Genomic DNA, 27,326 nt, shown 5'->3' on the forward strand with positions numbered 1-27,326 from the left:
CAAATGAGCTTACCAACTGCAGCTATTTTTCCAACAAGTGAGCAAACGCTGTTCCACAATTCATTTCTAGATCTTTTCAGCTTCTATATTTAGAGGTCTCCCATTAATAAAATGTGAAAATCATGCCTCCACTTTAAGCAGTCAAACTTTTATCCAGCGAGCATGTTTGTTGGATTATGCGGCACCCTGAGAAAATATATATCCACTTTGCAGTTTAGACAGCTGAGGTTACTTTATAAATTCTGAGGTTTTTTTTGGTATTACTTCACCGCAGTTCTTTATCATTATCATAAGCAATACATGCCGATTCCTAGGCTGCTTCTAGCTAGTAATTTTAGGGTAGTCTCGCCTGTTTTATTGGCAGAATTCTATAGGAGTTCAGAAGATGATGCCTTACTTTTTTGACTTTTCTTTCCATCAGGAAAGGCAATAGAATTGCTGTTTTCTGATTAGGAGAGTCCATAAATGCCACTAGTTTACTGTTATGTATTTATTTAGATTTGTATTCTGTCTGTTCCCTTCAAAAAGCAGAAGGCAGCTTCTCAGGGAATCTCCTTTTGTTTAATCCTCCCATCAAAAACTTTGAAATAAATTGGGCGACTGGTGCAAAACCACCCAGTGAGTTTCCATGGCTAAAAGTGGACTTGAACTCTGGTCTTACTAGTCTAAGCCTAACCTCCCTACCCATCACAGTGCACCTCTTTTTTTCTGCTTGTGCAAATGATTGCATGTTTATATCCTGGCAATTAAAGTTAAGATTGCTAAGCTTAAGCATACTGTTCCAACTGGGCAGTGGTGGGATTCAAGTAATTCAAGTAATTTAACAACCGGTTCTCTGCCCTAATGATTTCTTCCAACAACCAGTTTGCCAAACTGCTCAGAAAGTTTAACAACCGGTTCTCCCTGAAGTGGTGCGAACTGGCTGAATCCCACCACTGCAACTGGGACAATGGCGGCGGAGCATCTTATAATTGAAGGTTGGCTTCCTTGCGCTCTTCTGTTGTTCTGTTAGTTTTGGCAGAAATATACTTTGCATCCTGTGGGAAAGTTTTTTTTTTTTTAAAAAAAATATTGTTAAATGATTCAAAAGAAGCGGATAGCAAATCCAGCACAGAAATGAACCCTTTCCCGGCCCCAACTATGATAGTGGTCATTAAATCTCTTCCTCCTGGGACCAAAAAAAAAAAAATCAGCCCAGTTTACTTCATTAAAGCCGGCCAGTTATCTCCTGTCAGCCTAACTTCCTTATCAACGACGATGCCTTGTTATTACGATTCTGAGCCCCCGTGGGCAAAATAAATCACGGGAGGTGGGGAGGAGGAGGGAGGGAGGGAAGGGGAGAAAGAAAGAGATGATGCCTGTTCGGAAGAGCCCGTCCTCATGTTTATCATCCCCTTGCACGGAGCACAACGTCTGCAAGTTGACGAGGCGCAGCCACCGAGCCAATCAGGCTTTCCTCTCCTGCCTCCGTGTCATCAGCCTTCGGTCGGAGGCAACGCTTTTGCTTTGCTGTTCGGACTCCGAGAGAGAGAGAGAGGGGGGCAGATAAAATGCCAGCGCTGGGCTGCCTCTCGGGATGACCTCCTCTCCTTCGAGGATGTGAATGAAACAGCGGCGCGGCCCGGGGGGTGGGTGGGGGGAAGCCGCGCAGCCCAACAACTGAACAAGGCAGCCTGAGCTGAGTCGGACTGGCTGGGCCTTTCCCCGCTTTGGCAATCCCAGCGGCGTCTGTGGCCCGGGTGTTTACTTTTTTTTTTTTTTTGCCTTGAAAAAGGGGCTCTTTGGATTATCAGACCTCCATGTATGACAATTTGTACCTGCATGGATTTGAAGACTCTGAGGCGGTAAGTCTCTTTTCCTTCCTTTCCTTCCTTCCTTCCTTCCTTCCTCCCTCCCTCTCCCTCCTTCCTTCCTTCCTTCCTTCCTTCCTTCCTTCCTTCCTTCCTTCCTTCCTTCCTTCCTTCCTTCCTTCCTTCCTTCCTTCCTTCCTTCCTTCCTTCCTTCCTTCCAACCTTCTTCTCTTCCTTCCCTCCTTTCTCTCCTTCCTTCATTGCCCTCTTTCCCTCCTTGCCCCCTTCCTTCCCTCATTCCCCCCCCCCCTTCCTTCCTTTTCAGGCTTTTGGCATGTTTCTCCCCCCACCACCACCACTTCCCCTCCTTCTTCAGCAATAACAAAGTAAGCAGAAGGAAAAGGATACCCAAGAGCTGGGCTCTTTCTTGGTGGGATGATGGCAGTGCATTTGATCTGCAGGCACCTAAAGTAATCCCAGGTTATGTAATTCTTCATTCAGCATCCCTGAAAAGAAAGGCAGGGGTGGAAAGCATTGGGTTGATAGACTGTGCATCCTGGGTTCTCAAGGCAGGCTGGAGGAATGCTTTCCCAGGGGTTTCTAATTTGGAAAAATGTTCTCGCCCTTGTGCCACTATGTTCAACGTCTAAAAGAATGTGGGAATGGTGCACAAAATGCTACCCTCTCTGCTTTGTTTAAGCAGACTGTTATTTTCCAGACCTGATTCCCCCCCTCCCGCCTTTTTATCTAGCCAAATAATCAATGTAGATCCATTTGCTTTTCTTGAACAAAGAAACAGCACAAGTGGTTGGTGTAATGCAATCCTGTAACATCACAAAAACAGTAGGGATGCTTCTAAGAAGCTGATTACTAAGACCGAGGTGTCATGTTGACTGGTCTTGTCATTTTATGAGATGTTGGTACTCCTTAATAAAATACCTGCTCTCTTAAGCCAGGATAGGCATTTATAGGAATTGATTGCCAATTATCTGAAAGCCTGTGCTAGTTGGAAGCCAGTTGAATGTAGATTGGAAAAAGATAATTGAGGATAATAAAGCATAATACTGTAACTGTCTTAGTCAAAATCTTTACCTCTACAGTTTAAAAAAGTCCTTAGGGGGCAATGTTTTCTCTGGACAAAGAGAAAAGTGCTTAGATTGACACAATAAGGTACATGCTGTTCCACATTAAAGGAATGTGTTACATAAGTTTTATCGCAAAGGCATAAAAATGCAGTGATTATAACATAAAACAGTCTATGTATCAATGGGGGCATTTAAGATCACCACTGATAAGATCCATCTGGAAATGGACAAGATCTCATGTATTTTGCAAATGTCCCTGTTGCTCTAATGCTCTTTGGAATACAGCTGCAGAGTACCGCATTTTGAGATTGATTCAGCCACCAATATTTGTTATTGTTACAATTTTTCTAATAGGAAAGTTGAAATTCAAAGTGAGTTAAAACAAAATCTCTTTTGACTTTCAAAACTTGCTGTTTGATTTATTGATTTTATACTGGCATTTCTGCATCCGTCAGATATTTTTTCCACAATGTATATTTTCCCAAACTTCCCTGTCAGTGCATTATTATTTTTTTTTTCTGAGCTAAGGTTTGTTAATACATTCATAACTTTTTTCAAAAGAAGGCAAGAAATTTTCGGTTAATACCTCTTTGGATGAATGACTGGCACTGCCGAAATATACCAGAAATATTTTTAAGTGAAATAGCCAAGCTCAGTGGGAAAATGTCTTGTCTTGAGTTGAGGACACCCGGATTTCTGGATTGCTCATCATTAGCTCTGCAGATGGACTATAACCCCTTCCTTGTCAGGCTCATTTCCCTCATTCAAGGTGTAGCAGGCACAGAAACCTCTCATTCAATATTGTCGTGTGAATGAATGAGAAGCTGCTGTGAAAAAAAACCCGAAACACAAAATATATTGAACAAGAAAAAATAAAGCCAGCTGCGGTACAGAATTTCTACATGATTCACTTTATACACTCAGCCAATACCTGCTGGTTTGTGCATGGACTAAAAATAGTCTGCTTTGGCCAAGATAATCATTTCCTTCCCTGGTTACGGAAGGAACCGTACTTTGTTGCACAAAGTTCATGCTTCTTCCAGAGAGCCTTTAACATTTGCATGGCTCATGCTATTGCCAGCAGATTGTCATGAGTACTTGCTGGACATGGCTGATGATGTGAGTGATAATGCTGGGGCCATTGTGTGAAATAGATTATTTATGCTTAAAATTGATGTGTACTGTCTGGGTTGGGAGAGTAATGGTGGTGAGAGTAGGGAGAGGTCTGTTGAATTGGGGTGGGAGAAGTCCATGTTATCCTTCACCTCACTGGGATGTTTGTCCTTGTAAAACATACCTTTGTGGGTGTGGGTATTTTTAAAGAGATTTCCAAAAAGGAGACTTCAAACCGATAATGATTCCATAATCTCCCTTACTTAAAAAGCCTGTCTTAAGATGTTAAGATTCTGAGAAGTTATTTGCCAGCAAAGGGCAGCCTGCTTGCATTTTCTATTAAGCCAAGATTGTGACCTATTCAAGGGAATATTAATTGTAGTTTTGTATATGAATCTTCTTTCTCCCTTTCCCCCCTTCCTTTTCTTAAAGAGGAAGTTTTAGGACAGAAATTAAATTATACTGCTCATGCTGCATTGATAATAATGCAAAAGAATATATAACTCCGATTTAGTGAATAAGAGTATTATGTTCAAAGTTGAGGCCTTCTGTCACCGAGTTGGTGTTCTGCAGGAATGGGCTGGTAAGAATTTAAAGAAAAAGGGTATTGTAAAAATGCGTTATATGTGTGTTTCTCACTTAAAATGTATGAGTTAAGGGGTTGTAAACAATTCTGGTTTGGTAGAAATCTAAACAAAGCAACCAAATTGTTCAGCTGGGTTTTCATGTATAAAAATACAAAGATATGAATTGAAATTGGATTTTTTGTTTGTAGGGAGAATATCTGTAACTAAAGACCCTCACATTGTAACATGAATAAGTTGGAATGACTCAAGACTGGTACGGCAATTTTTACTGCAGTATGCCTTATAGAATCTAGGTTGCTCAAGTTTGATGCCTGACCCATGCTGCTATGCTGCCAATTCACGAATAAAGTGAGGATTTTGAAGAAAGCCAAAATGTAATTTGAAGATTTTTCAGATTCCAAATTAGTCTTGGATGGAAGGACAATCTGTGGAAATAGGTGCTAATTAATATTTCCCACCTGTCATAATTTTTTGTATGTAGTTTTGTATGTATACCTCAGGCAAGCACAGAAACTTCTCATTCAAGATTGAGAACATTTGGAGACAAATACTGTACCCGTGGCAGGTGGTAGGATCTTGCTGACCTTGGATGATTAGTAGTTGGAAGGGAAACCAACTGTAAAACCAAGATGTGTTAGCTACTCTGGAAAGTTGAAAAAAAAAATTGCAGAAGTGGAAAGTGGCTAGCTAATTCTGGAATCCTGCCCAGAAATCTGCATGGAAGTCTTTATATAGTCAGAAAGACTCAAGCTGAATTCAGGAGAATGTTTATTTTTACCTTATACTTTGTTAGTGAAAGAAGCTCACTCATGTATCATGCCAGAAGAGAGAGTAATTGCTATCAAAGATAAACAAGAAAAAAAGGTTTGTTCATTTAAGAATATAAGTCATATTTTTATTTATGTTTATTTATAAAGTAATAAGGGTTTTTTTATTTAAATGTAGATAGCAATAGCACTTAGGCTTATATACCATTTCACAGTGCTTTACAACCCTCTCTAAGCAGTTTACAAAGTCAGCCTATTGCCCCCAACAATCTGGGTACTCATACCCACCTTGGAAGGATGGGAGGCGGAGTCAACTTTGAGCCTGGTAAGATTCGAACTGCCAAATTGCAGATGGCCAGCAGTCAGCAGAAGTAGCCTGCAGTACTGCATTCTAACCACTGGGCCACCACGGCTCTTATTTGCTTCATAATATCCTGGTCTTATTTGCTTGATGTTCTGTTCAGATGGCTTGCCACAACATATGACCATCATGGAGTCTTCCCATGATGGTTATATGTTCTGACAATCATAAAATGGGTTGGTCACGTGACTGAATAAGCTTTGCAACTTCTTTGCGTGTGCTATTGTTAAGCAAACCAATAACAGCAAAACTGTATTAAGTTGTGGTCCTGTGACTGTGAGATACCACAAATGACTAAGTGAGGCAGTGTTGCCAAGATCCCAAATCTCAAGTCACATGACTGTGGAGGGGCCCCAACTGTTGGAACTTTGAACCCGGGTTGTAAGTTCCTCTTTTCAGGTCCATTGTAACTCTGAAAGGTTGTTAACTGACCAGTTGTAAGTTTGGACTGCCTGTATACAATGCAGTTCAAAAAGCCTTTTGAAGCATGTCTTTGGCCTTCAAAGAGGCATGAGTAAAGACGTGCTTAGAACAAAAAAAAAGGAATTAGTCCAGCTCAAGGTTGACTCAGTCCAGACCTTACATCTTTCCAAGGTCAGTAAAATGAGGACACAGGTTGTTGGGGGTAATATGCTGACTCTAAACAGCTTACAGATGGTGCACTATATATGAAGCGGTGTATAAGTAACAGAATAACAGTCGGAAGGGACCTTGGAGATCTTATAGTCCAACCCCTTGCTCAGGCAGGAAACCCTATACCATTTCAGACAAATTGTCCAATCTCTTCTTAAAAACTTTCAGTATTAGAGCATCCACTACTTCTGGAGGCAAGTCATTTATTCCACTGATTAATTGTTCTGTCAGGAAATTTCTCCTTAGTTCTAGGTTGCTTCTCCCTCTAGGTGGAGACTGCATCCAGGAATGGGTTGTCCTCGTTTGTTCAGTTGAAGGACTGAGTCTGTCAAAGCTGTTAAGCTCCGCCCTTGTTGCTAGGGCTTCCCTGCTTTTGATTCAGGTGCTTTGGAAAATAGGTCGACTCCCTCTTCTTTGTGGCAAAGAAATATTGGAACACTGCTATCATGTTACCCCAGTCTTCAATTTCATCAGACTAGACATACCCAATTCCAGAAACCATTCTTTATATGTTTTAGCCTCCAGTCCCCTAATCCTCTTTGTTGTTGTGCTCTGCACTCAACATCTTTTTTACGTGGTGGTGACCCCCCCCCCAAAATCTTAAGTGCTATTGCTATCTCTCTCAATGCATCTTTTCTATCCCCAACTGTCTTTACTTTTTGTTTGCAATTGCATTTGGATGAAATTAGGAATAATTTCAAAATTGCAAATCTTTGTGATTTGCGATAGTCACCTAGATCCTTTACCCTGAATCTGGTTTACATAGAATGGTTTGAATCTCATAGGAGTTGTGTAATAGTATAAGCTGTCAGTTTATCTGAACATGGGTTTAAATTTTTCAATATATCATCCTAACCTGTGGTGGTTGTAGTTTTCAAAATTTAGGTTTGTAATCATTGTTATAAATTGGCCTTTTAGTAAATTTGGATCAATGCAGTAGATAACACCTGGAGTCATCAGTTTAGTTGTCAGAGATACAGATATCAGCAATAGTTTCTTAAGGGAAGGAGCAGAATGAATGGGTGTTACACAACCGAGTTTTGTAGTGTAAATCTTAATGTCTACTCAGACGAAAGGCTTCACTAGGATTTGTTGGATAGGATAGGATAGGAGTGCAATTGATCACTTTTCTCTAGCCAAATTTAGAATTACTTGTTGTATAGATTTTGAATCATTCAGATTATTTGAGTTTTCCAAATGTGATCTATATAGTTTGAATTTGTTTTCTGACAGATGGTTTAATAACATTGATCTTTGAGGACTCTGATTTCTGACATAAAGAAATACAATGATATAACGATGTTAGATCTGGGCTAAATTGCTTTAAAAACTGATCAGGGAGCTGACTTGATACGGTTGTGGTAAAATATTTGCTATTTGAGAGGCCACTGCCAGAGATGAAAGGTGTTCACCAGGAAGCAAAGTGATCAAAGTGGGTTTCTTAGGATCTGGTCATAATAAATTAGGGTCACAATCCTGAACATACTTAGCTGGGTGGGGATTTTGTAGCATTGTTCTCAGTATGGCTTTTGAATATGTATGCTCAAGATCACCCTTCAAGCTTATGATCTTGCACTTGCATATGTATTTCTAAGGACATTATTTAGGAATGGGAGATATAGAGAACGATATACTCTTTATTTCCTATTCATTTGCTGTTTGTTGAGCTGTTGTTGAGCTGTTGAGCAGAGCAAAACTGTCAGCACATGGTTGTGTTCTCATGACATACTAATCCATGGAAAATTGATTCATGATTTACTTAATTTTATGGTGTACATCGCAACAAATAAAATGAGCTGAGTTTATAAGGTACACTTAAACTTTACACCAAGTTAAAATGTAGTTGGCTGGTTTGTAAGTGGACTATTGTGTTGTATGAATATTATCCACTATCCGGATCTCTTATAAAGTTCTGTGAATGAGACTGGAGCAAGTCTTTGTCCATAGGCTATGAAATAAAGGACTGGTCCATTTGGCACCAAGTTATTTTGTGTTTTTGTGTGTGTGTGTGTGTGATATATACACACACTATGCATGGATTTTTTTCAGTGTTTGTCTTTAACAAAAGAAAGCTGATAGAACTGGGCCAAGCAACTTAGATTTGTTGTGGATGCAGCACAGTGGTGGGTTGCCCCCGGTTCGGACCCGTTCGCAAGAACCGGTAGTAAAATCGGTAGGAGGCTCTGCCCACTGACACCAACATCATTAGGGAACTTCTGTGCATGCGCAGAAGTGCACGCGCACGAGCGAAACAAGTGAGAGCGCGGCCCCGTTGCGAACCAGATAACCAGATAAAGATAAGTACAACCCACCCCTGATGCAGCATGATTCTCTGCATTGCCTTGAAGTGTCTCCACATCTCTTACATGTTAATTGCCAAAAGAGTCTTCCATGCAGGCTCTGCACATGGGCAAAAAGTGGAAAAGTTGGCTATTGGAGAGAGAAAGAACATTCCCTTTAATTTCTGCTCTGGTCCTACTCAACATCCTCAAAGGAATGTTGGGGGGGGTGTAGCCCTTCCCATCCTCCTCATTGAAAAACAGATCTCTGAAAATAGACTAGATTTTTAATAACTGAGATTGCAAGAGACAAGATGAAAATCTGGCTTCCATATGCAAGACAACTTTTTGCTTTCCCCTTAAAGGATACTGTTTTGGGGGAGAGAGGCAGAGGGAGTTTAAGACAAGGCTGAAAAAAGATGATGAGAGCAAAATTTCCATGGCCCCTGACCTGTCTGTTTTTTGCCAATATGGTATCCTGCAGAGAGAATAAGTGAAGTTGTGCAGTGATTCAGAAATACTTTTGGAAGCATTTTGGAAAGGGTGGGATTATGAATTCATGAAAGCAGCCATGTTTTTCCTCAGTAAGCTGCTCTCTGCAGTTGCTTTGAAATCCAGGAAAAGATGTGGCTGCTTTAAAGAGTAACAGGCTGGTACTGTACTTCAACTCTGATGCAACTTTTTGGAATATTGCGTGGTACATATTCTGGATTCTTGTCACCTAGAGAGAAATTGCTTCGTTTGCAGACATGCTCATCACGTTTTGTAATTCTGCCTGCATTTAATTATGTTTTAGTTGCAGTGTCATAATTCGTACACCATAGCGAAGTAGCTCTTACAAAAAACATGGCATTTAGGACTATCTTCATAAAAAGCAATGTAATGATAACAGTAACCACAGAAAGTAAAGCGAACCAAAAATCCCCAACTTCCTCCCCTATCTGTAGAAAATGGATTTTGGATTTAAGATATTAAGCAATTGATTTCCTCCCCATTGCTAATACATCTGTAGAGAAAACAGTGCATTGCTTTAAGCCATCATGTAGAGATAGAAACATTTTCCACTAAAGGAAAAAAAAAACCCCAGAATTCATGATCGCTGCAGGATTAAATAACACAAAATACTAAAACATCCATAGACTGCAGTTTTGACTCCCAACTGTTCAGATGAATTATTCCTCTTCTGTAAAACTGACTTCAGTTTTCTTTGTTGCTCTAGTTTTCATTTGCTTCTCATTTCTTCCTGTCTTTGGAGTTCTAATTACCTGACTTCAAATCGTTGCCTGTGCTGGGATACGATGAAATATTTCTGTGGCAGCAGATCTGTCATAAATCAGCAGCAGCCACATCAGTTTGGTCCTTTTGCTGCCGCTAATAAGTATGGATTTTTGTACACAGGGAATGAATTCTGCTTTTTTAAAAGACGACTACAGATGTGAACTCATTTATCAGAGCTAGGAAGAATTCCTAAGCACAAACAAAACTATTGCCTAATATCAAGGCTTACTGCTTTTCCAGGCTATGTTGGGTGGCCAAAATATTTCGCAGTGTTAAGTTATTGTTTGCTTCAGAATCCAAAATAATTGTGCAACTTTCCCTAAATGCATCATTCACTTTACTGTATACTTGCCTTCCCAAGTGTTGGCGAACACTTACACCTTCTAATGTGTAAGAATTATTGTAGGGATATAGGAGGACACCAAGTTGAAGAAGATTATGGTCTTTCATAAAGGTTAAAACAAGATTGCATCTAATAAGATCTACTAGATTTGGTACAGTTCTTATGTTTTACTTGATTTCCATTAGCTAGAAACCAATGGTTGACCTTCATTGAAAATAGAGTAGTAGATTCCAGAAAGATGAGCTCACCTCAAAAAGAGAATAATTATCATGGACTCTTAAGATGCATTTTAGAAATCAACTTCAGTTTGGGATGAGGAGAATGCTACATGATTCAATTCTGATATTGTAGCTGTTTACTTCCGAACTGCTTTTATTCTTTTGTCAAGTGCTTATGTTCTTTTTTGTTGTCCAAGCTTGAATGGAGGACATGAAGTCTACAAAATTCCAAACTACCAAATATCTGGTAAAATCCTGCTTGGTTCCTTTTTCAGGAAGCCTTGGTTGGATCAAACTTAAACTTCACACAGTTGATAATACAAATACACACAATTATCTTTCTCACACCCTATTCCAGTTTCATGATGCTTTAGTCTTAGTTTTAACAGTCTTCCTCAACCAAGAATCTTTCAGTTATACTGTTTCAATCCAAGGTGTTATTTTCAGAATGATTATATATGTATTCAATTCAGACAATTAAGCTCTTAAGCATTGCATTAAGCCATTAAAAATGAAGGTAGTGTGCAGTTTGAAGGCAAGAGGTAAGTGTCCTGTTCTCTTCATGTCATGTCAGTGTAAAAATTATACACTGTTCCCTCTATGTGCATCCTCTGCTAAAAATTCTTTCCTAATATATAGACTAATTCTGATTAATCCACATTGTTACTTAATTGAAAGCAATGGAATGCATCAGGAGTAACTACAATGAATTATTTTAAGTTAAATACATTTCATGTTAAATGAAGTAAGCCACTGTTCACAGTAAAACATACTTAGTCAGTGATGGTAAATTTGTGGGCCTCCACATGTTGCTCTTCAGCTGAACAATCAATGACAGAAATTTGTTGGGATTTGTATTTCATCAACATTAGAATGGCCAGGAATGTTGCCCATTGGACCATAATAGACTGCTGCATTTCATATTAATTATGAAACAAATTACTATGAAAATATTCAATCCACCATGCAAATGCTTGACCACAAGAAGTTTTGGATAATTCCCAGATTAGTTCAGTATGTCACAATTATGTGGAAAACAGAATTCTGTATTCAGTTACACAAACTTCATAATCTTTCCACATAAAATAAATGGTCAGACACTGAACAATTATTCCATGGATCAATTAGTATGCAATTGTATGATCTGTAGATACAACATCTGTGTTTGCGTGAGAACGGGCTGCATTTGCAAATAGAGAAAGAGGGCAGCCATTCATTTCGGGCCTGACAGATGGCAGTTATCAGCAAGAAAAGAAAACTTACCATAATAAGCTGCTTGACATGTTTTTGTGAAGAGAGTTTTGGTGGTGGCAGTTTTAATGAATAATCAGAAATATTGAGGTATCTACATTTTGCTTTAGTAGAGAAGGATTTGCTGCATCATTTTTGCTTCCATTTCCCTTTTTCTCAGATTCAGTACATTTTTTTTTTTTGGATGAAGCCAACACGGTTATTTTGTGGAGATGCTTCAGTCTCCTGCATTAAATTTGGCTGCAAAAGGCTCCAATATTTTAAGATATCACTTCGTAGGTTTTGCAGAGAAGCAACAGCCAATCACCATTTCCCTTTATGTTCAGCAAGCTTTTCATTGCTGGCAGGTGTGTGTATTGCATATCCTGTCCCTTAGTTTGCACTCAAACATCAACTCCTTTGCCCTCCCCTCTAAATAGATGGGGAGGGGAAGCTGCATGCCTCTTGTCTGCCCACTAGAAAGGCATGCCTCCTTACATGATAGTCCTTTTTGAGGACTATTAAACAGCCGTGCCATCTCCCTGCCATGGTTGGGTGATAGAAGCTGAACAATGAAATGAGCTGGGCCTCTGCCCAATGGCTGCAGAAGCTACCCTATGCATGCTGTCATGTTATTTTTCTTCTACGGCAACTCTTGCTGTTTATAAATGGAAGTTTCACATTTGTGACAAACCAGGCAATGATAGTTGAAGAAGGCCAAGAAAGAGCATCACATGTGGCCAATAGTGGCTTCAGCCAACTACAGAAGGAATCATTTCACTCCATGAATAGTTTGGATCTGATCATCTCCTTAATTTTGGCTCCTGAAACAGAAAGCAAAGGTATGCCCCATTTCCCAAAAGGGCGTACCATGAAATAATACAATTATCATGAAATAGAATTTATCTGAATAATAGAATCCTATGCTTTCTATCGTCTATCTGTTTTTTTAGACATACTTGGATGTTTCTAAGTAGATCAGTTGAAGTCTAGCATGACATTTTAGGAGGGCCCTAGCAATAGTTGGAATTTGGAAATGAAATCGGTAATCCTATTTTATAGAGCCAATTTGATGTAGTGGTTAGACGCACCAGGCTAGAAACTAGAAGACCGTGAGTTTTAGTCCTGGCTGAGCCATAAAGTCAGCTTGATGACCTTGAGTGAGTTGATCTTTCTTAGTCCTGGGAAGCAGGCAAGAGCAAATTATTTCTGAGGAATTTTGCCAAAAAACTTGCAGGAATTTATCCAGGTAGTCAACACTGACTGTGTGTGCGTGCAGTCCTATTTATGGTTCCCCTATCTTTACTGTTGCTGGTAAAATGCTCATTCCAAACAAAGTTTCAAAAAAGGAGAAAAACTGCTAAATGGCTAATTTTTACATGGTATTCCTCTGCCAGCAATATAAATAGGTCCTATTTAGGTAACAGTAGTTTTATGAATGTCTATCTGATTTTTGCTACTCAGACATACTGATCTGATTTGCTAAACCATGATCTTTCTCAGTCAAAGATGGGTAGACGAGTACAGAGAGACGCTAATTGCTTTGTGGAGCAAAGTCTAAATTAAAATTTAATTTGGTGAAAGATCAGTTATACAGTTATACACCCATTTTATTATTTTCCTCTTTTGTCCTAACATCGAAACTAGGCTTTTGAAGGGATTCTGGCCCTTGCAGGCAAAGCTCTGGAAAGTTCCATGAGGCTGTAGCGGTGTAGCTTAGCTCTCCTGTACCAGAAGGAGTGGTATTTAAATCTTTTTATTTTGCTGTCCACCCCCCTCCCAAATGAACATTACTTTCTTTCTGCAACCAGAAAAGAGACATCACAGTTATTCACCATCAGCATTTAAAATGCAAGCTGTGCTGTGTGTAGGTGTGCTCCCTTATGTACATATGCACACTTCTTGCTTTTTTTTTTTTTTATCCCCATAGGGAATTGACTTTTTATTGGGATTTCTAAAAAAATATTTATTTTCTCTTGCTAATCCCAGGATTCACTTGAGCACTCGTGCATCTCCTTTCCTTTGGCTTCTTTCTGCAAGCCTCTTTGCTAATAAAACAGAAATATTTTTCTAAATCTGTTTGGAACTTTATGCCAGACTTTTGAGACGTCTGGCTGTAGATGATTATATTGGTTTTGGCGTTGGGTTCCTTTTAGTCTTTTGACTGTATAGCCAGATGTCATCCTTTTTGGACTCTCAGCTGGGACTGCATTGTAACTCCTGTATTCAAATTAAATGGACATTTTCATCTCTTTTCATTAATGAATTGTCCCGTCCCCCTCCAAAGTTACTTGCAGGAAGTCAGCAAGTATTGCTGAATCTTGTGGTCATATAAAAGATGTCTATATCTATACAGGTAGCCCTCGACTTACAACAGTTCATTTAGTGACTGTTCAAAGTTACAACGGTACTGAAAAAAGTGACCATTTTTTGACCATTTTTCATACTTACGACTACTGCAGCATGCCCATAGTCACCTACTCAAAATTCATATGCTTGGCAATTAGTTCATAGTTATGATTGTTGCAGTATCCTGGGGTCACGCAATCCCCTTTTGAGACCTTCTGACAGGCTAAGTCAACGGGGAATCCAGATTCACTTAACAACCGTGTTACTACCGGTTCTGTGGGCGTGGCTTGGTGTGGGGGGGTAATGTGACTGGGTGGGCGTGGCCTTTTTTTTTTTTAACTTTTAAAACCATTTTTTCTACAACCTCTTCGGTGAAGAGGTTGTAAAAAAATGCATTCAAAAGGCTCTGACGATCCCAGCTGAGTTGCCTGATCGGCAGAGGCTTTTTTTCTTTTAAATGCCTTTGCTGATCAGGCAACTCAGCTGGGATCGTCAGAGGCATTTAAAAGAAAAGAAGCCTCTGCCGATCAGGCAACTCAATTGGGATCATCAGAGGCTTTTAAAAGCATTTGACGATCCCAGCTGAGCTGGGCGATCATCAGAGGCTTTTTTTTTACTTTTAAAAGCATTTTTTCGGCCGAAGAGGTTGTAGAAAAAATGCTTTTAAAAATTAAAAAAAAAAAAGCCTCTGATGATTGTGTGGCTCAGCTGGGCATGGGGGGGCCCAGGAATTTTTGCTACTGGTTCTCCGAACCACCCGCCTCCATTGCTACTGGATCGAGTGATCCGGTCCAAACCGGGAGCATTTCACCCCTGGTATTACCGATACTAATTTAACAAATGCAGTGATTCACTTAACAACTGTGGCAAGAAAAGTTGTAAAATGGGGCAAATTCATTTAACAAATGTTTCATTTAGCAGCATAAATTTTGGGCTCAATTGTGGTTGTAACTCAAGGGCTGCCTGTATATGTACACACACACAAAACGTCTTTCATGTTTTAATGATAACAGTAGGTAAATTAAGGACTGGTTTTTTTATTGTCTGTAAGTGAATGTCTATTTGCTCAAATGATTCTGTTTCTTTCTCTGCTACTTTTCTGATTTTTTTTTCGAGTAGTTGCATTTTCAAGTGCTATAGAGTCATTCTTCCTCTCTGGCAAGGGTATATGTGTCTGCTTCAATGTATTCAAAATGAATGGAAGAAAAATGGAGAAAATAAACGGGACATCTTGTAAAGGCAGTGACTCTGAAAGAAGAGGATTTATCTGCTACGCAAAAAGCACTTAAAGCATTTTCTGTGCTTTTCTGGTATCCTCCAGATGTTTGGGATTTACAGATCCCATAATTTGCAGCTGCCAACTCCCAAACATCAGGGCAAGATCAAAGAAGTAAGAACTATACAGATTTCAGGATTTATCTGAATAAATACAGATAAATACAGAATTAGGATAAATACAGAATCTTGGAAGTTTTCATAGGAATTTCTCAGCCTCATTTTTAGTGAGTGAAGTAAGATGGAGCCTTTGGCAGATGTCTCTCTACCTGGACTAAGCATATTTATTTATTATTGCCATTTATGAAATAAGCTGTCAAGTGATAAACTGGTATTCTATCTCTTGGTTGCTTCAGTTGGTATTCTTTCTCCCATAATCTCTTATATCAGGCCGAATTGTCATTGGTGAAAGCTGATTTAGTCACATAATGTTTCTCTGTTACAGAGCAAGCAGTTTTGTGAGTGATTTAGTTGGTATCCCCATATTACACCATCACATTTTAATATGATATTTATTGTCTGCAGTTCCCAATCTGCTTTCACATTCTAGTCTGCTTTGTCCTCCATAAGTAATGCGCTGACTTGAAAGGCATAAGCTGTTCATTTTATTGAATTTGTTGTTGTGACTTAACAAGATATCTAAGCAAGCATGTTTTATTTCTCTGTTTCCCAGGAATGATTATGGCTTACTTGCACGATCAGAATGTTGTGGAATCAGTTGTCAGGTGGAAAAATGGTAGATAATTTGGTGAGAAATTGACTGTGATTGTTGCAGTGCTTGTGACTGCACTTGAGTAGATATATCGCATAAATTGGGTTGAGAACTGAATAGCAGTGGTCCCTAAACAAGATTCTTTTGAGATCACCTTTCCAGATGATGTGTTTAGATGATGTTGGGATTCCTGCATAATTATACTTAGGAATTCATTAATTCATTAATTAGCATTCCTAAGTACAGGAATCTCATAACAAAAAATTTGAGAAAGAATCTTGAGTTCATTAATCTCTTTGTATTTGCACATGTTTTGTAGCATTTCTTTTCCATATTCACAATCTATCATCTATCAGGTCAATGATACATACTGTTTTCCATATTTTCATATATAATAGCTTTGCCATGATTTTAATAATTTCATCATTTATACTCACGTGTCTACACACATACACAAACACACACAACAGCAGATATTTCCTTACCTGAACAGAGAAATAGAATAGAAATAGAGTGACCAGAGGAGGGGCAAAAAAGCAATGTGAGAGGGAGCAGCTTTGAACTTTCTGCTGGCTTCTCTTTTGACATTGTGTGCTGGCAACTGGCAGGTAGCTTTGGAATTCCTTCCTTCCTTCCTTCCTTCCTTCCTTCCTTCCTTCCTTCCTTCCTTCCTTCCTTCCTTCTTCACTACCTACCTAAACTCTTATCTCATATTGAATTCCATCGTGGATTATACCCATTCTCACTTCTATGCTGTCTTCAAGATCCATGAAGTAAATTTTAATAAAATTGGCTTGCAGGATGAGATCTGGTATTAAATGTCTGATGTAATGATGGGGTTACCCTTGCATAATTGCAAAAGGATTTGATCTATCCCTCATTGGAAGGGCTTCTGTAACACCAAAGGATGTTATTTGGAAGAGTTGTATTGTCTGACGTTCTTCTTGAACTCAATTGCAATTGATTCATCATTGCTGTATAGATTGGGGAGTGATGTTGCAAATTTCCTATCCTGACTTTTTCCATCATAAAACATAAATTGGTGGTTTCTCTGAGGAATATGACATATGGCAATGAGGATAGACTTTGGCCATGGCACCAACATCAGCAGAAATATTACATTGTGCAATTTGTGCATTTGCTTCATTCTTTCTCTATTGAGATCTTGTTGGATGTGGGTTTGGTTGTATTGAAGAACATTCTCAATGTTCACCATATATTCTCGAGTTGAATCATCTTCATCTTTTCTTGTGTCTTCAATCTGTACCTTTTCTTGTGATTCTGGAGAAGTGCAGCCCTTTCATCCTCCATTTCTTCATCTCTCTTCCACCTTACCACATCTCTACTCCATTTGGTGTTATCTCTTGTGTACACACACAATCTCTCTCTCACATACATAGTTTTTTTAATTAAGAATTTTAATTACAATAGTAAATTCTAATGCAAACTAAGCTTAAAGAAAGAAAAGAGAATAGAAAAGGTAAAAAGTGCAAGAAAAAAAGAAAAGAAAGAGAAAAGAAAAAGAATATAATAAAGAGAAAAGAAATATATAAATCTCCAATCTCCTTCACAACAAATATAAACACATTTAGTAATTCTTCAGTTTCTTAACTTAAAGATATTTATCTCTTCATCCCATCTCCCATCTCCCATTTCTTATATATGAACAAATCCATAAAACATTATTTTTTCAGTTCTGCGTCACAAGTAACAATATATCTTGTTTTAGCTTTGATCAAATAAACCAAAGTTACATTCCTTCCTATTATTTCTAACAATCTTTAGCTTGTTTAAATATTGTAATGGGATTGATTTATCTTCCTTTCTTTGCCCCATCCCACAGAGTTCTTCAAGGCTTTAACAAGTCTCTTTTGTAAATCTAATTGGAATTAGATAATTGGAAACAATTATCCAGGTCACTTTCTTAATTTGTTACTTGTTTTTCTCTTTTAAATGTTAAAACCTTAGCCATTTTCTTTTGTAAATTATAATCTCTAATAATTTAGAAATAGTTAATGAGCTACTTCCAAAAGTGATTAGAAGAAGTGAAGTTTGCAAACTTAATGTCCCTTAAAATCTCCACAATATCTGTATTTGCCTGCTTTGCAATATGTTTTTCATAACTTATCTTTACCAGTAATGTTATGTGATATTTTAAAGTCATAATTTATTAAACAAGCCATGGGAATCTGGTTCACATGTTACATTAAGCTAAAAACAAACCAACAAACCATATTAAAATTTAGTGATCTATGAACCCAGTGAAATGGATTGGTGAGTTAATGATAATTAAAAAAAACCCTACAAAGCTGGAAAGTTTATTTGAAAAATATTACCTTAAATCATTGGTGGGCTGCTGTCAAGTGTAACAACCGGTTCACCTAGCACCGAAAATGTGAGCGAGCGGCCTTCCGTGCATGCGTGCGGCTTCAAAAACACGGCGATATAGGACGGGATAGCGCTGGGGCAGGCCCACTCACGGGTCGCAACTACCGGTTTGCCCGAACCAGTCCGAACTGGCAGCAGCCCACCTCTGCCTTAAATTGATTTTCTCATGTGAGGTATTCCAGACTAGGAGAGTTTTGTATATCATAATTCCCTTGACAAATAAATCTCAATGAAGTACGTGTGCTTTCAGAGTAAACTCTGAACAAATTGTTTGATTAAAAAGTATATGTATGCAAACCACCAGTTATGGGTACAGTTTGTAATACTTACTTGTTACAATGCTCTTTTTTGAATTAGAAAAGTTCCTGCCACTTCATGTAAACACAAGCTGTGGTTTTCAACACTTGTATTTTTATTTCAGATCTTTTCGCGAATTCTTTATTATAAAACTTGCCTATCTTTTTTTTTTTCTTTTTAGTTTTGGTTAAAATAGCAGGAATCAACCCTATTCCTTTTGCAAAAGATAATTGCTTTGCCTTATATCTCTAGACTAGCAATTTATCTGTTACCATTTAGTAATAAAGTAATTATAATTATCACTACCCTTGCCATGAAACTTGGGCATTTGATTGCAGTCCTGTTAATTGAGTCTTATTGGATGGAGACTTCATTTTCCCTCCTCAGCCATTCTGAAGTAAGTTCCTATTGTTTCAGTAATGACCAGAAGCAATCCAGTTAATAGCAACAACAACAAAATAGTTGATACCAAATTTCTAACAAAATTTAAATGCAGTATGCATCCCTCAGGTTACAATGGCAATTGGGACTGGAATTTTTGTTGCTAAGTGATGTGGCTGTAAAGCATGATATCATGTGATCACATTGCTTAGGGATGTTGTATTGCATCGGTTATTAAGCAAGATCTCATGTGCCATTGATGTGAGAAGAGGCAGGAGTCCCAGGCAAGCAAACTAGTAGGTAGAAGCTGCAGGTAAGAGCTGCAGGTGTTTGGGCGCTGCACGCAGGTACTGTGGTGCATGGTTGAATGCACAGGTGCGTAGGTGGTTGGGTGCCATAGGCAGGTGCTAAAGAGGTGGGCAGTTGAAAAAGCGGTGGGAGCAACTCCCTAATGACTTCCCCATTGATTTGGGAAGCTGGCAAGGAAGGTTGCAAATGGCAATGATGTAATCATGGGATGCTGTAACCATCATGATTGTGAGCAGTTTACAGGCAGCCAAATCATGTGACTGTGAGAATGCTGTGACAGCTGCAACTTTGCATACTGGTCATAAATTAAGTTCCCTTCATTGTAACTTTGAACACTTGCTGAATGAATGGTTATAACTCAAGGACTACGTGTGTGTGTGTGTGTGTGTGTGTGTGTGTGTGTGTGTGTGTGTGTATAAATTCTGATAGACAGAGAATATACAAATTAGAAAAGTATTCTCTTAAAGTTGGTCTTATAGTATACCCTTTGCTTTCTCTTTATTTATGCTCCTTTTATATCACTGCCTCTTCTTTATGCTAAATGTGTGCCTCAGTATATATAGAGAGAACTTTTGAAGAATTTGAGATTGTGTTTACAAACTTTGGCTCAAGGAAGAGCCTTTTGCCATGTCATTCACTATAGACTTGGGTACCAGTATGCTTTTCACAGAATTAAGCCTCCCTTGATTATAATTTTGTTTTTAAAAGGTATAAAAATATTTTCACGAAACCTTGTTAGGAAATGATGATTATCTAACTAGTTGGGTTGGCAATATATAAACCATCAATATAACTTTAAGACTGCTGTATTGCATCATACTGTGTCCTGATTGGTTAGCTCTGTAGCCAATGTCATTAAGAGGGAGCTAGAAATATGGTTTGATTCTTTTTGATGCTCTTTATTGATCTTTACTGCTTTTTGCTGCTCTTTGCTGTGTTTGCTACTGTTTGCAACTGTAAGAACTTTTAATGTGTATGACTACAACGATTGGTAAGAAGACTTTGTTATTGGATTATCCCTGGACTATTGTTTGACTATCTACTGCTTTATATGTGTATGACCTGGACTGTTTATTGGACTGTGCCTTACTATTTTCCTGAAAGTAAACACAACTCAGGGTATCTGTGTGTTGGCTGTGTTTTATTCGTAACTACTCTCAATCGCTTTCCTTCTTTGGGATCAGTGGCTCAAATCCTTGAGTTTCTCCAGGAAGGCTTGGACAAAGGTTTGACATCTAATACTATCCGGAGACAGGTGGCAGCACTGTCTCCAGTCTTGTCATGTGGAGTATGCGGTCTCTCACATGACATACCACTGTGCGAAGGTTTCTCAGGGGTGCCACTAACCTGCAGTCCCTGTGGTCCACAGGTACCCTACTCGGGACCTGACAAAGATGCTGAACGCCCTCACCGGGGGTCCCTTCGAGCCACTGAGATCGGCTAGCCTGCGATTCCTCACATGTAAGGTGGCCTTCCCGGTGGCAATCACATCAGCCAGATGAATTTCAGAACTGGCAACTCTTTCAGTGAGGAAAGACTTATATATCTTTCATACTGACAGAGTGGTCCTGCAGTTGAACCCCTCCTTCATTCCAAAGGTGAATTCCTGATTCCACAGGGCCCAGGAATTGATCCTGCCTAACTTCTGTCCAGGGCCAAAACATGCCCTGGAGAAGAAATGGCACACCTTGAATGTAAGAAGGGCCCTCCGCATTTACATCAAATGGACATCCTCCCTGAGGAGGACGGAGTCTTTGTTTATTTCTTTTCAGCCTTCGATGCTGGGACAGAAGGTCACTCCATCGACTGTGGGACAGTGGATTCGGGCATGCATTGCCAAGGCATATGAGCTTCAATCCCTGCCAGTGCCTTGGAATGTGACGGCCCATTCCACCAGGAGCACGGCCACAACAGCGGCATGGGCAACACAGGCTTCCATCGAGGAGGTCTGTCGAGCGGCAACTTGTTCTCAGTCACAGTGGAAACGCCAGTCACGCTTGGGAGGTGACTCATCCAGTTTCCATAGGACCGAGTCTGCCAGTCAAAAGAAGTCCCACCTCTTCCTGTATCCAGTTTTTTGACTCGGTCTGGTACAGGACAGTTGTGTCTGTTTAGTTCTCCTACTTATTTCCACGTGGGGAGAGCTTTTCGGCTTAGATTCTTTAATTTGCTGGCTAATTCCATCGGAGCAGCAAGGATCTTTTTAAAATCAGCTGGGGAACGCTAGAAGTGCTCGGGCGGCTGCGAGCAGCCCCGGAGTAGTGCGCACGTGCGTAAGCACCGCCGCGCTTACAGGCAGCATTATTTTGCTCTTTTGAGGCATTTGGGAAGGTTTCCTTGTCTCCGGCCTCTATTAGAGCCCTGTTTGCTGCAAATCCTTGGTGTGAGGCTTTTCCGCGCCCAATTTTGCCGCGTTTTAACGCCCTTTGGCTAGCGGCTATTTCTGAGCTTCCACAAGGCCATCCTGACTACTGGCAGCATTCCAACTTCACTCCAGCTTCCTTCCTGGCACAGTGAGTTACCTGAATCACCAATAATTCCCTGGGTGTGTGTCTAAAGGGTGGTTATTCCCCATTTGGCCTCATTCTCCCAAAGGAAGGGGAACATTTTTAGAGCTCCAAAATGGTGGATGCTACTGCAAGAACGGCTCCCTGCTTCTGATGTCCATTCTCACCAGGACATTAATAAGATTCTCGCTGCAGTTGAGTTTTCTGTTGATGCAACTATGAACATGGCCAGGTTTTCTGCGAAGGCTATCGGAGCTTCTGTGACTTCTCGCTGGCTTCTTTGGCTTCGACAGTGGCAGGGGGATGCCAGAAACAAATGGAGGCTCGCTTCAGCTCCTTTCTTGGGGGACAAGCTTTTCGGCTCGGCGTTGGATCCTCTTCTCATTGAGACAAAAGATCACCGCAAGGTTCTGCCTTCCCTTCCGAGGAGGTCTGATTTTTGTCAGCAGAGTTCCTTTCGCTCCCACTCCTTTCGTTCTGACTACTCTACGTTCCATTCCAGACCTCAATGTTCCTCACAGCCCAGAGGTGGACAACAACAGGAATTCCAGGTCAGGCAGGGGTCCCATTTCTCTTCCCGCAGGCCCTTTAGAGGAGATAGGGGTCGTCCTTTCCGCAGATCCCGTTAGTTCTCCCAACCCAGTCCCTGACTCCATAATTGGAGGTCGGTTGGCATTCTTTGCTGACCAGTGGGAAGTTTCAGTTTCAGACCCCTGGATTAGGCGCACGATTAGATTTGGCTTAACCCTTGAATTCTCTTCAATTCCCCCGAATTTGTTTGTCAAGTGCCCGGTTTCCCATGTCAGAACCAAGAGGGTTCTGCTGGATGAGGCTATACAATACCTATTAGACATTAAGGCTATTCAAAGTGTTCCCCAGGTGGAGATCCGCCAGGGGTTTTATTCCCGTTTATTTTTAGTTCCTAAGGCTTCTGGAGGCTGGAGGGCCATATTGGATCTTAAGTCCTTGAACAGGTATGTAGTCTATCGCCGGTTCAAGATGGAATCCCTCCAAACCATTCTCCTCTCCATCCGTCAGGGTGATTTTTTGTCTTCCATCGACTTGACGGAAGCTTATCTCCATGTGCCTATTTTTCCTGACCACAGAAAATTTCTTCATTTTTGTTATCAGGGTAGGCATTATCAGTATAGAGCCCTTCCCTTTGGTCTCTCTTCGGCTCCTAGAGTTTTCATGAAGATCATGGCGTCCCTTACGGGCCATAAGAGATCCTTTCCTGTTAGAATTTTGTTTTACTTAGACAATATTCTTATCTAGTTCAGAAGCCCTGGGTAGCAAGGATGTTCAGATCACCCTTCAGACCTTGCAGTCTCATGGCTTTTTGGTTAATCGTTCAAAAAGTAATTTGGTTCCTTCCACTTGCATTCAGCATTTAGGGGCAGTTATTGATACTGTGAGTCTATAGGTTTCCCATACGCAGGAATGTCAGGCCAGCATTGTTGAGTTGGCTGGTCGGGTTAGGGCTTCCCGTTCATTTTCTCTCCTGGGTCTTTCATGCTTATTGGGGAAGATGGTTTTGGCCTTTGGAATCACTCCCTGGTCTCGTCTTCACAGCTGGGACCTTCAGTGGCTTCTGCTTCCATTTCAACGGTCCCGCAGGAGCACATTGGTGACTCGGGTCTCCCTCCCTCCAGCAATCCTTCGATCCTTGATTTGGTGGACCTCCCGGGCTGTAGCAAAGGGTTGCCTCTTCAGAGAGCCTCAGCGGGTAAGCATCACCACGGACACAAGTCTCCTTGGATGGGGGGCTCATCTGGGGTCTCATCTGGCTCAGGGACAGTGGTCACTCCAGGAGAGAGGTCTCCACATCAACATTCTGGAGCTCAGAGCAATCTACAGGGCCCTTCGCCATTTTGCCTCCCACCTTCGGGGTCGGGATGTCTTGATACCGACGGACAACGTGGCGGCCAAGGCCCACATAAACAGGCAAGGAGGGACCCGTTCCAGGGCCCTCATGCGGGAGGCTTCCCGCCTTGTCCAGTGGGCGGAGATTCAAGTGGCCTCCATCCACGCTACACAAATATCGGGGTCCTCGAATATCCAGGCGGATGCTCTCAGTCGCTCCATGGTGGACCAGACGGAGTGGAGTCTCCATCCACTTCTGTTCCAGGACATTGCAACACGCTTCGGTCCTCCAGCAGTGGATCTCTTTGTGTCCGGATCCAAGCACCAACTCCTGAGGTTCTTCACATACTTCCCTACCCAGGGAGCGGAAGCCGTGGACGCCCTGATCAGCTCGTGGCCTTGTGGTCTTCTTCTTTATGCTTTCCCACCTCTTCCCCTCATCTCCAAGGTCGTAAGGAAGCTGTTGCAGGAACGGGCCGAGTTGGTTCTTCTGGCCCCCTACTGGCCCCGGCACCCGTGATTTGCGGATCTGGTGGCGCTATCCGTAGCTCCTCATTGGCAGATTCCGGACGACAGAATTTCTCTGTGGCAGGGTCGTCTGGAACATCCCAATCCTCAGTGTCTCCAGCTAACCGCTTGGAGGTTGAGCGGTTCCTCCTGTCCAAAGCAAGGGTCCCTTCGGAGGTAATATCTACTATCCAGGCTTCTCGTCGTGAGTCAACCAACCGTATCTACAATGCCACCTGGATGGCCTTCTCTGCTTGGTGTCGCCACAAAAAGGTTCTTCCTACTGCTGCTTCCATCATTGATATTCTAGGCTTTCTACAGGACAGGTTCAAGTCGGGTCTTTCTCCCAATACTCTCAGGAGGCAGGTCTTGGCCATTTCTTCTATTCTCACCTGCGGTGTTTCGGAGACGGTTTCTACTCATCCTCTCATTCGTTCATTCCTCAGAGGTGCTTCCAATCTACGACCTCCTGCCATCCATCGTTTTCCAACCTGGGACCTCAACAAGGTGCTCTTGGCCCTCTCTAGACCTCTCTTTGAACCTCTTCGAGAGGTCTCCTTGAAATTCCTGTCCTTTAAGGCAGCCTGTCTCATCGCGATAACCTCAGCTCGGAAGTTGGTCGCTCTTTCAGTTCGTCAGGATCTCTGCATTATTCATATTGATCGGGTGGTCCTCCGTTTGGATCCAACCTTCATCCCGAAGATCAATTCGGCCTTTCATCGTTCTCAGGAGATCATCCTACCCAACTTCTGCCCTTCGCCTCGTCATAGGCTAGAGAAGGTTTGGCACAAGCTTGATGTTCGTCGGGCCCTCAAGGTTTATATCGCCAGGACCTCTTCCTTTTGTCATTCTGAGGCCTTCTTCGTATCATTCCAATCTCACTCCATGGGTTTGAAGGTCTCCTCCACAACTCTGGGTCGTTGGCTCAGAGCTACTATTTCTTCAGTTTATGAGACTCAATCTCTACCTGTGCCTCGAGGCATTACTGCTCATTCTACCAGGAGCGCAGCTACTTCAGCTACCTGGTCTACTCAGGCTTCTCTAGAAGAGGTCTGCCATGCTGCCACTTGGACTTCACCACCTCCATTTATCCGACATTATCGGTTGGATGTTTATGCCTCTGTGGAGGCTTCTTTTGGAAGACGAGTTCTTCAGAGGGTCTACACCCAGGACAACGAGCGGAGCCGACCTTCTCCCTCCCAATAGGTACCTGGGCTTTGGTATATCCCAAGCGTGACCGGCGTTTCCACTGTGACTGAGAATGGGCTTTGGTCTTATCTGATATGCCCTTTCTAGTTCACTAGGAAACGCCGGTCACCCCCTCCCTGGTGGTCCGGCACCTCTCATGCTGGGCTTTGGCTGTTGGGGGGGGGGCAATGTCCTGGGGACTTCTTACTTCTCTTTTCTCCTTTCCAGACACGACAGTCTGCCTAATGTCCTAGTCTCAAAACTGGATACAGGAAGAGGCGGGACTTCTTTTGACTGGCAGACTCGGTCCTATGGAAACTGGATGAGTCACCTCCCAAGCGTGACCGGCGTTTCCTAGTGAACTAGAAAGGGCGCATCAGGTAAGACCAACGCCCAGTCTCCTCCATCCCCCTTCATATGTCATTACAAGTTGGACACCTTCGCTTCGGTGGAAGTGGCCTTTGGATGACGAGTTCTCCAGAGGGTCCACACTGAAGGGGTGACTGGGGACCAGGCTGCTTCCCGCCCTTAGAGCACCCCGGCTTTGGTAAGTCCCACTTCTGGATTCCCTCCACCCAGCGCCATGGAGAAGAGACCTTGGTCCTACCTGAACATTCTTTCTCATGGCGCTAGTAGAGGGAATCCAGGCCCACTCTTCAGCTGTCTGGTCCATTGTCCAGGGTGGGGGGGGGCTTAGGTTTCCACAGATTATGAGCCTCATCATTGCTGCGCCTTTGTCGAACTGGGGAGTCACCAGGCAAGGGAGGCGTTCCCAAAAATGATGACACGCTCAGTCTCCAGGCAGAAGAGAGAGAGCAAAACCAACTCCTATACCAGCACCATGAGAAAGAACATTCAGGTAGGACCAATGTCTCTTTTGGGTCATTGCCCCCAGGGTATATAAAGTCATTTTCGTCACTCAATATGTTCCAGCTTTTATAATATAAACTGTTCTGCAAATGAACAAGAAAATGAATTCGGTGGAAGTTGTAGAAGTTATCTAGAAGACACTGCTAGAGGCATATTAACCCAAGGCTACAAAGATAGCTTTCTATTAATCTGCTAGTCACAATGATTCAAAGCTAGCAAAGAATCGTAAATGGTATGAATCGTACATAATTTTCTTTTCTGTGTTTGGACTTCCAAAAAAGTATATATAAACGATGTTTCTACTCCTTAAGGTTTTTACTTCATTTAACATCTTACTATGATTCTCAGTACATTTTTAGTATGGGAAATGGAAGTTAGTTTTCTTAGATCTATAATTCAAAGGTCCATAGAAGTTTTTTTTTTTTTCCTATGATCCTTCACAGCCTCTCGGCAGTAAATAAGAGTACAAGATCATTTAAGGAATTGGCACAAGAGTGCTGTATGTAGATTAAAAGCTGCAATTGTTTTGACACACTTCAATGAGTTTTTTAATTACATAAACCAGAGCCTACTTCATCTGCTGTGCTTGTTTGATTGTACTTGTGGCATAATGGCACATATGTGCCAAAACTGATCAATACTTTCTTAACTATTAGTAGGGAATGCTGCATGTGGAAAGGATAATATTCACAGACTTAGTCTGTGACTTAGTCTGTGAGAGATTTAGTCTATGCCATGTCTATTTACTTAAAGTAATACGAAAGTTATATGAAAGCTTAAATTGACCAAGATTATAACAGATGACCATTATATGTATGGACCCCACTAGTGATAACCATGGCATGTGAAAGATTGCAACTTGGAATCCAGAAGAATAAAACATAAAGAATATTAATTAACAAATGCAATGAAAAGAAAGATAATGTGTGTTTATAATATAAGAGAAAGATGAAATATTTTATTTACTAGTGGAAATAAATCTAATTTATATAACCA

At 41.1% G+C, this 27,326-nt stretch overlaps 1 protein-coding gene across 2 annotated transcripts in view; it reads left to right on the top strand.

Annotated features, from left to right (window-relative positions):
- The first annotated feature begins 1,671 nt into the window (after window positions 1-1,671).
- The window catches only part of CACNB4 (calcium voltage-gated channel auxiliary subunit beta 4), an 83,258-nt gene continuing 57,603 nt past the window's right edge, over window positions 1,672-27,326 (top strand). For both annotated transcript variants that reach the window (XR_011601656.1, XM_070957003.1), the window contains exon 1: window positions 1,672-1,844. Coding sequence is in view for 1 of the 2 variants with exons in the window: in XM_070957003.1 (XP_070813104.1) it covers window positions 1,800-1,844 (45 nt within the window). In the remaining variant the exon portion in view is untranslated. The remainder of the gene's footprint in view (window positions 1,845-27,326) is intronic.

The sequence above is a fragment of the Pituophis catenifer genome, unplaced genomic scaffold (assembly GCF_029215685.1).
Source record: "Pituophis catenifer annectens isolate HBS135680 unplaced genomic scaffold, rPitCat1.0.hap2 SCAF_1, whole genome shotgun sequence".
In the NCBI taxonomy this organism is placed as follows: Eukaryota; Metazoa; Chordata; class Lepidosauria; order Squamata; family Colubridae; genus Pituophis; species Pituophis catenifer.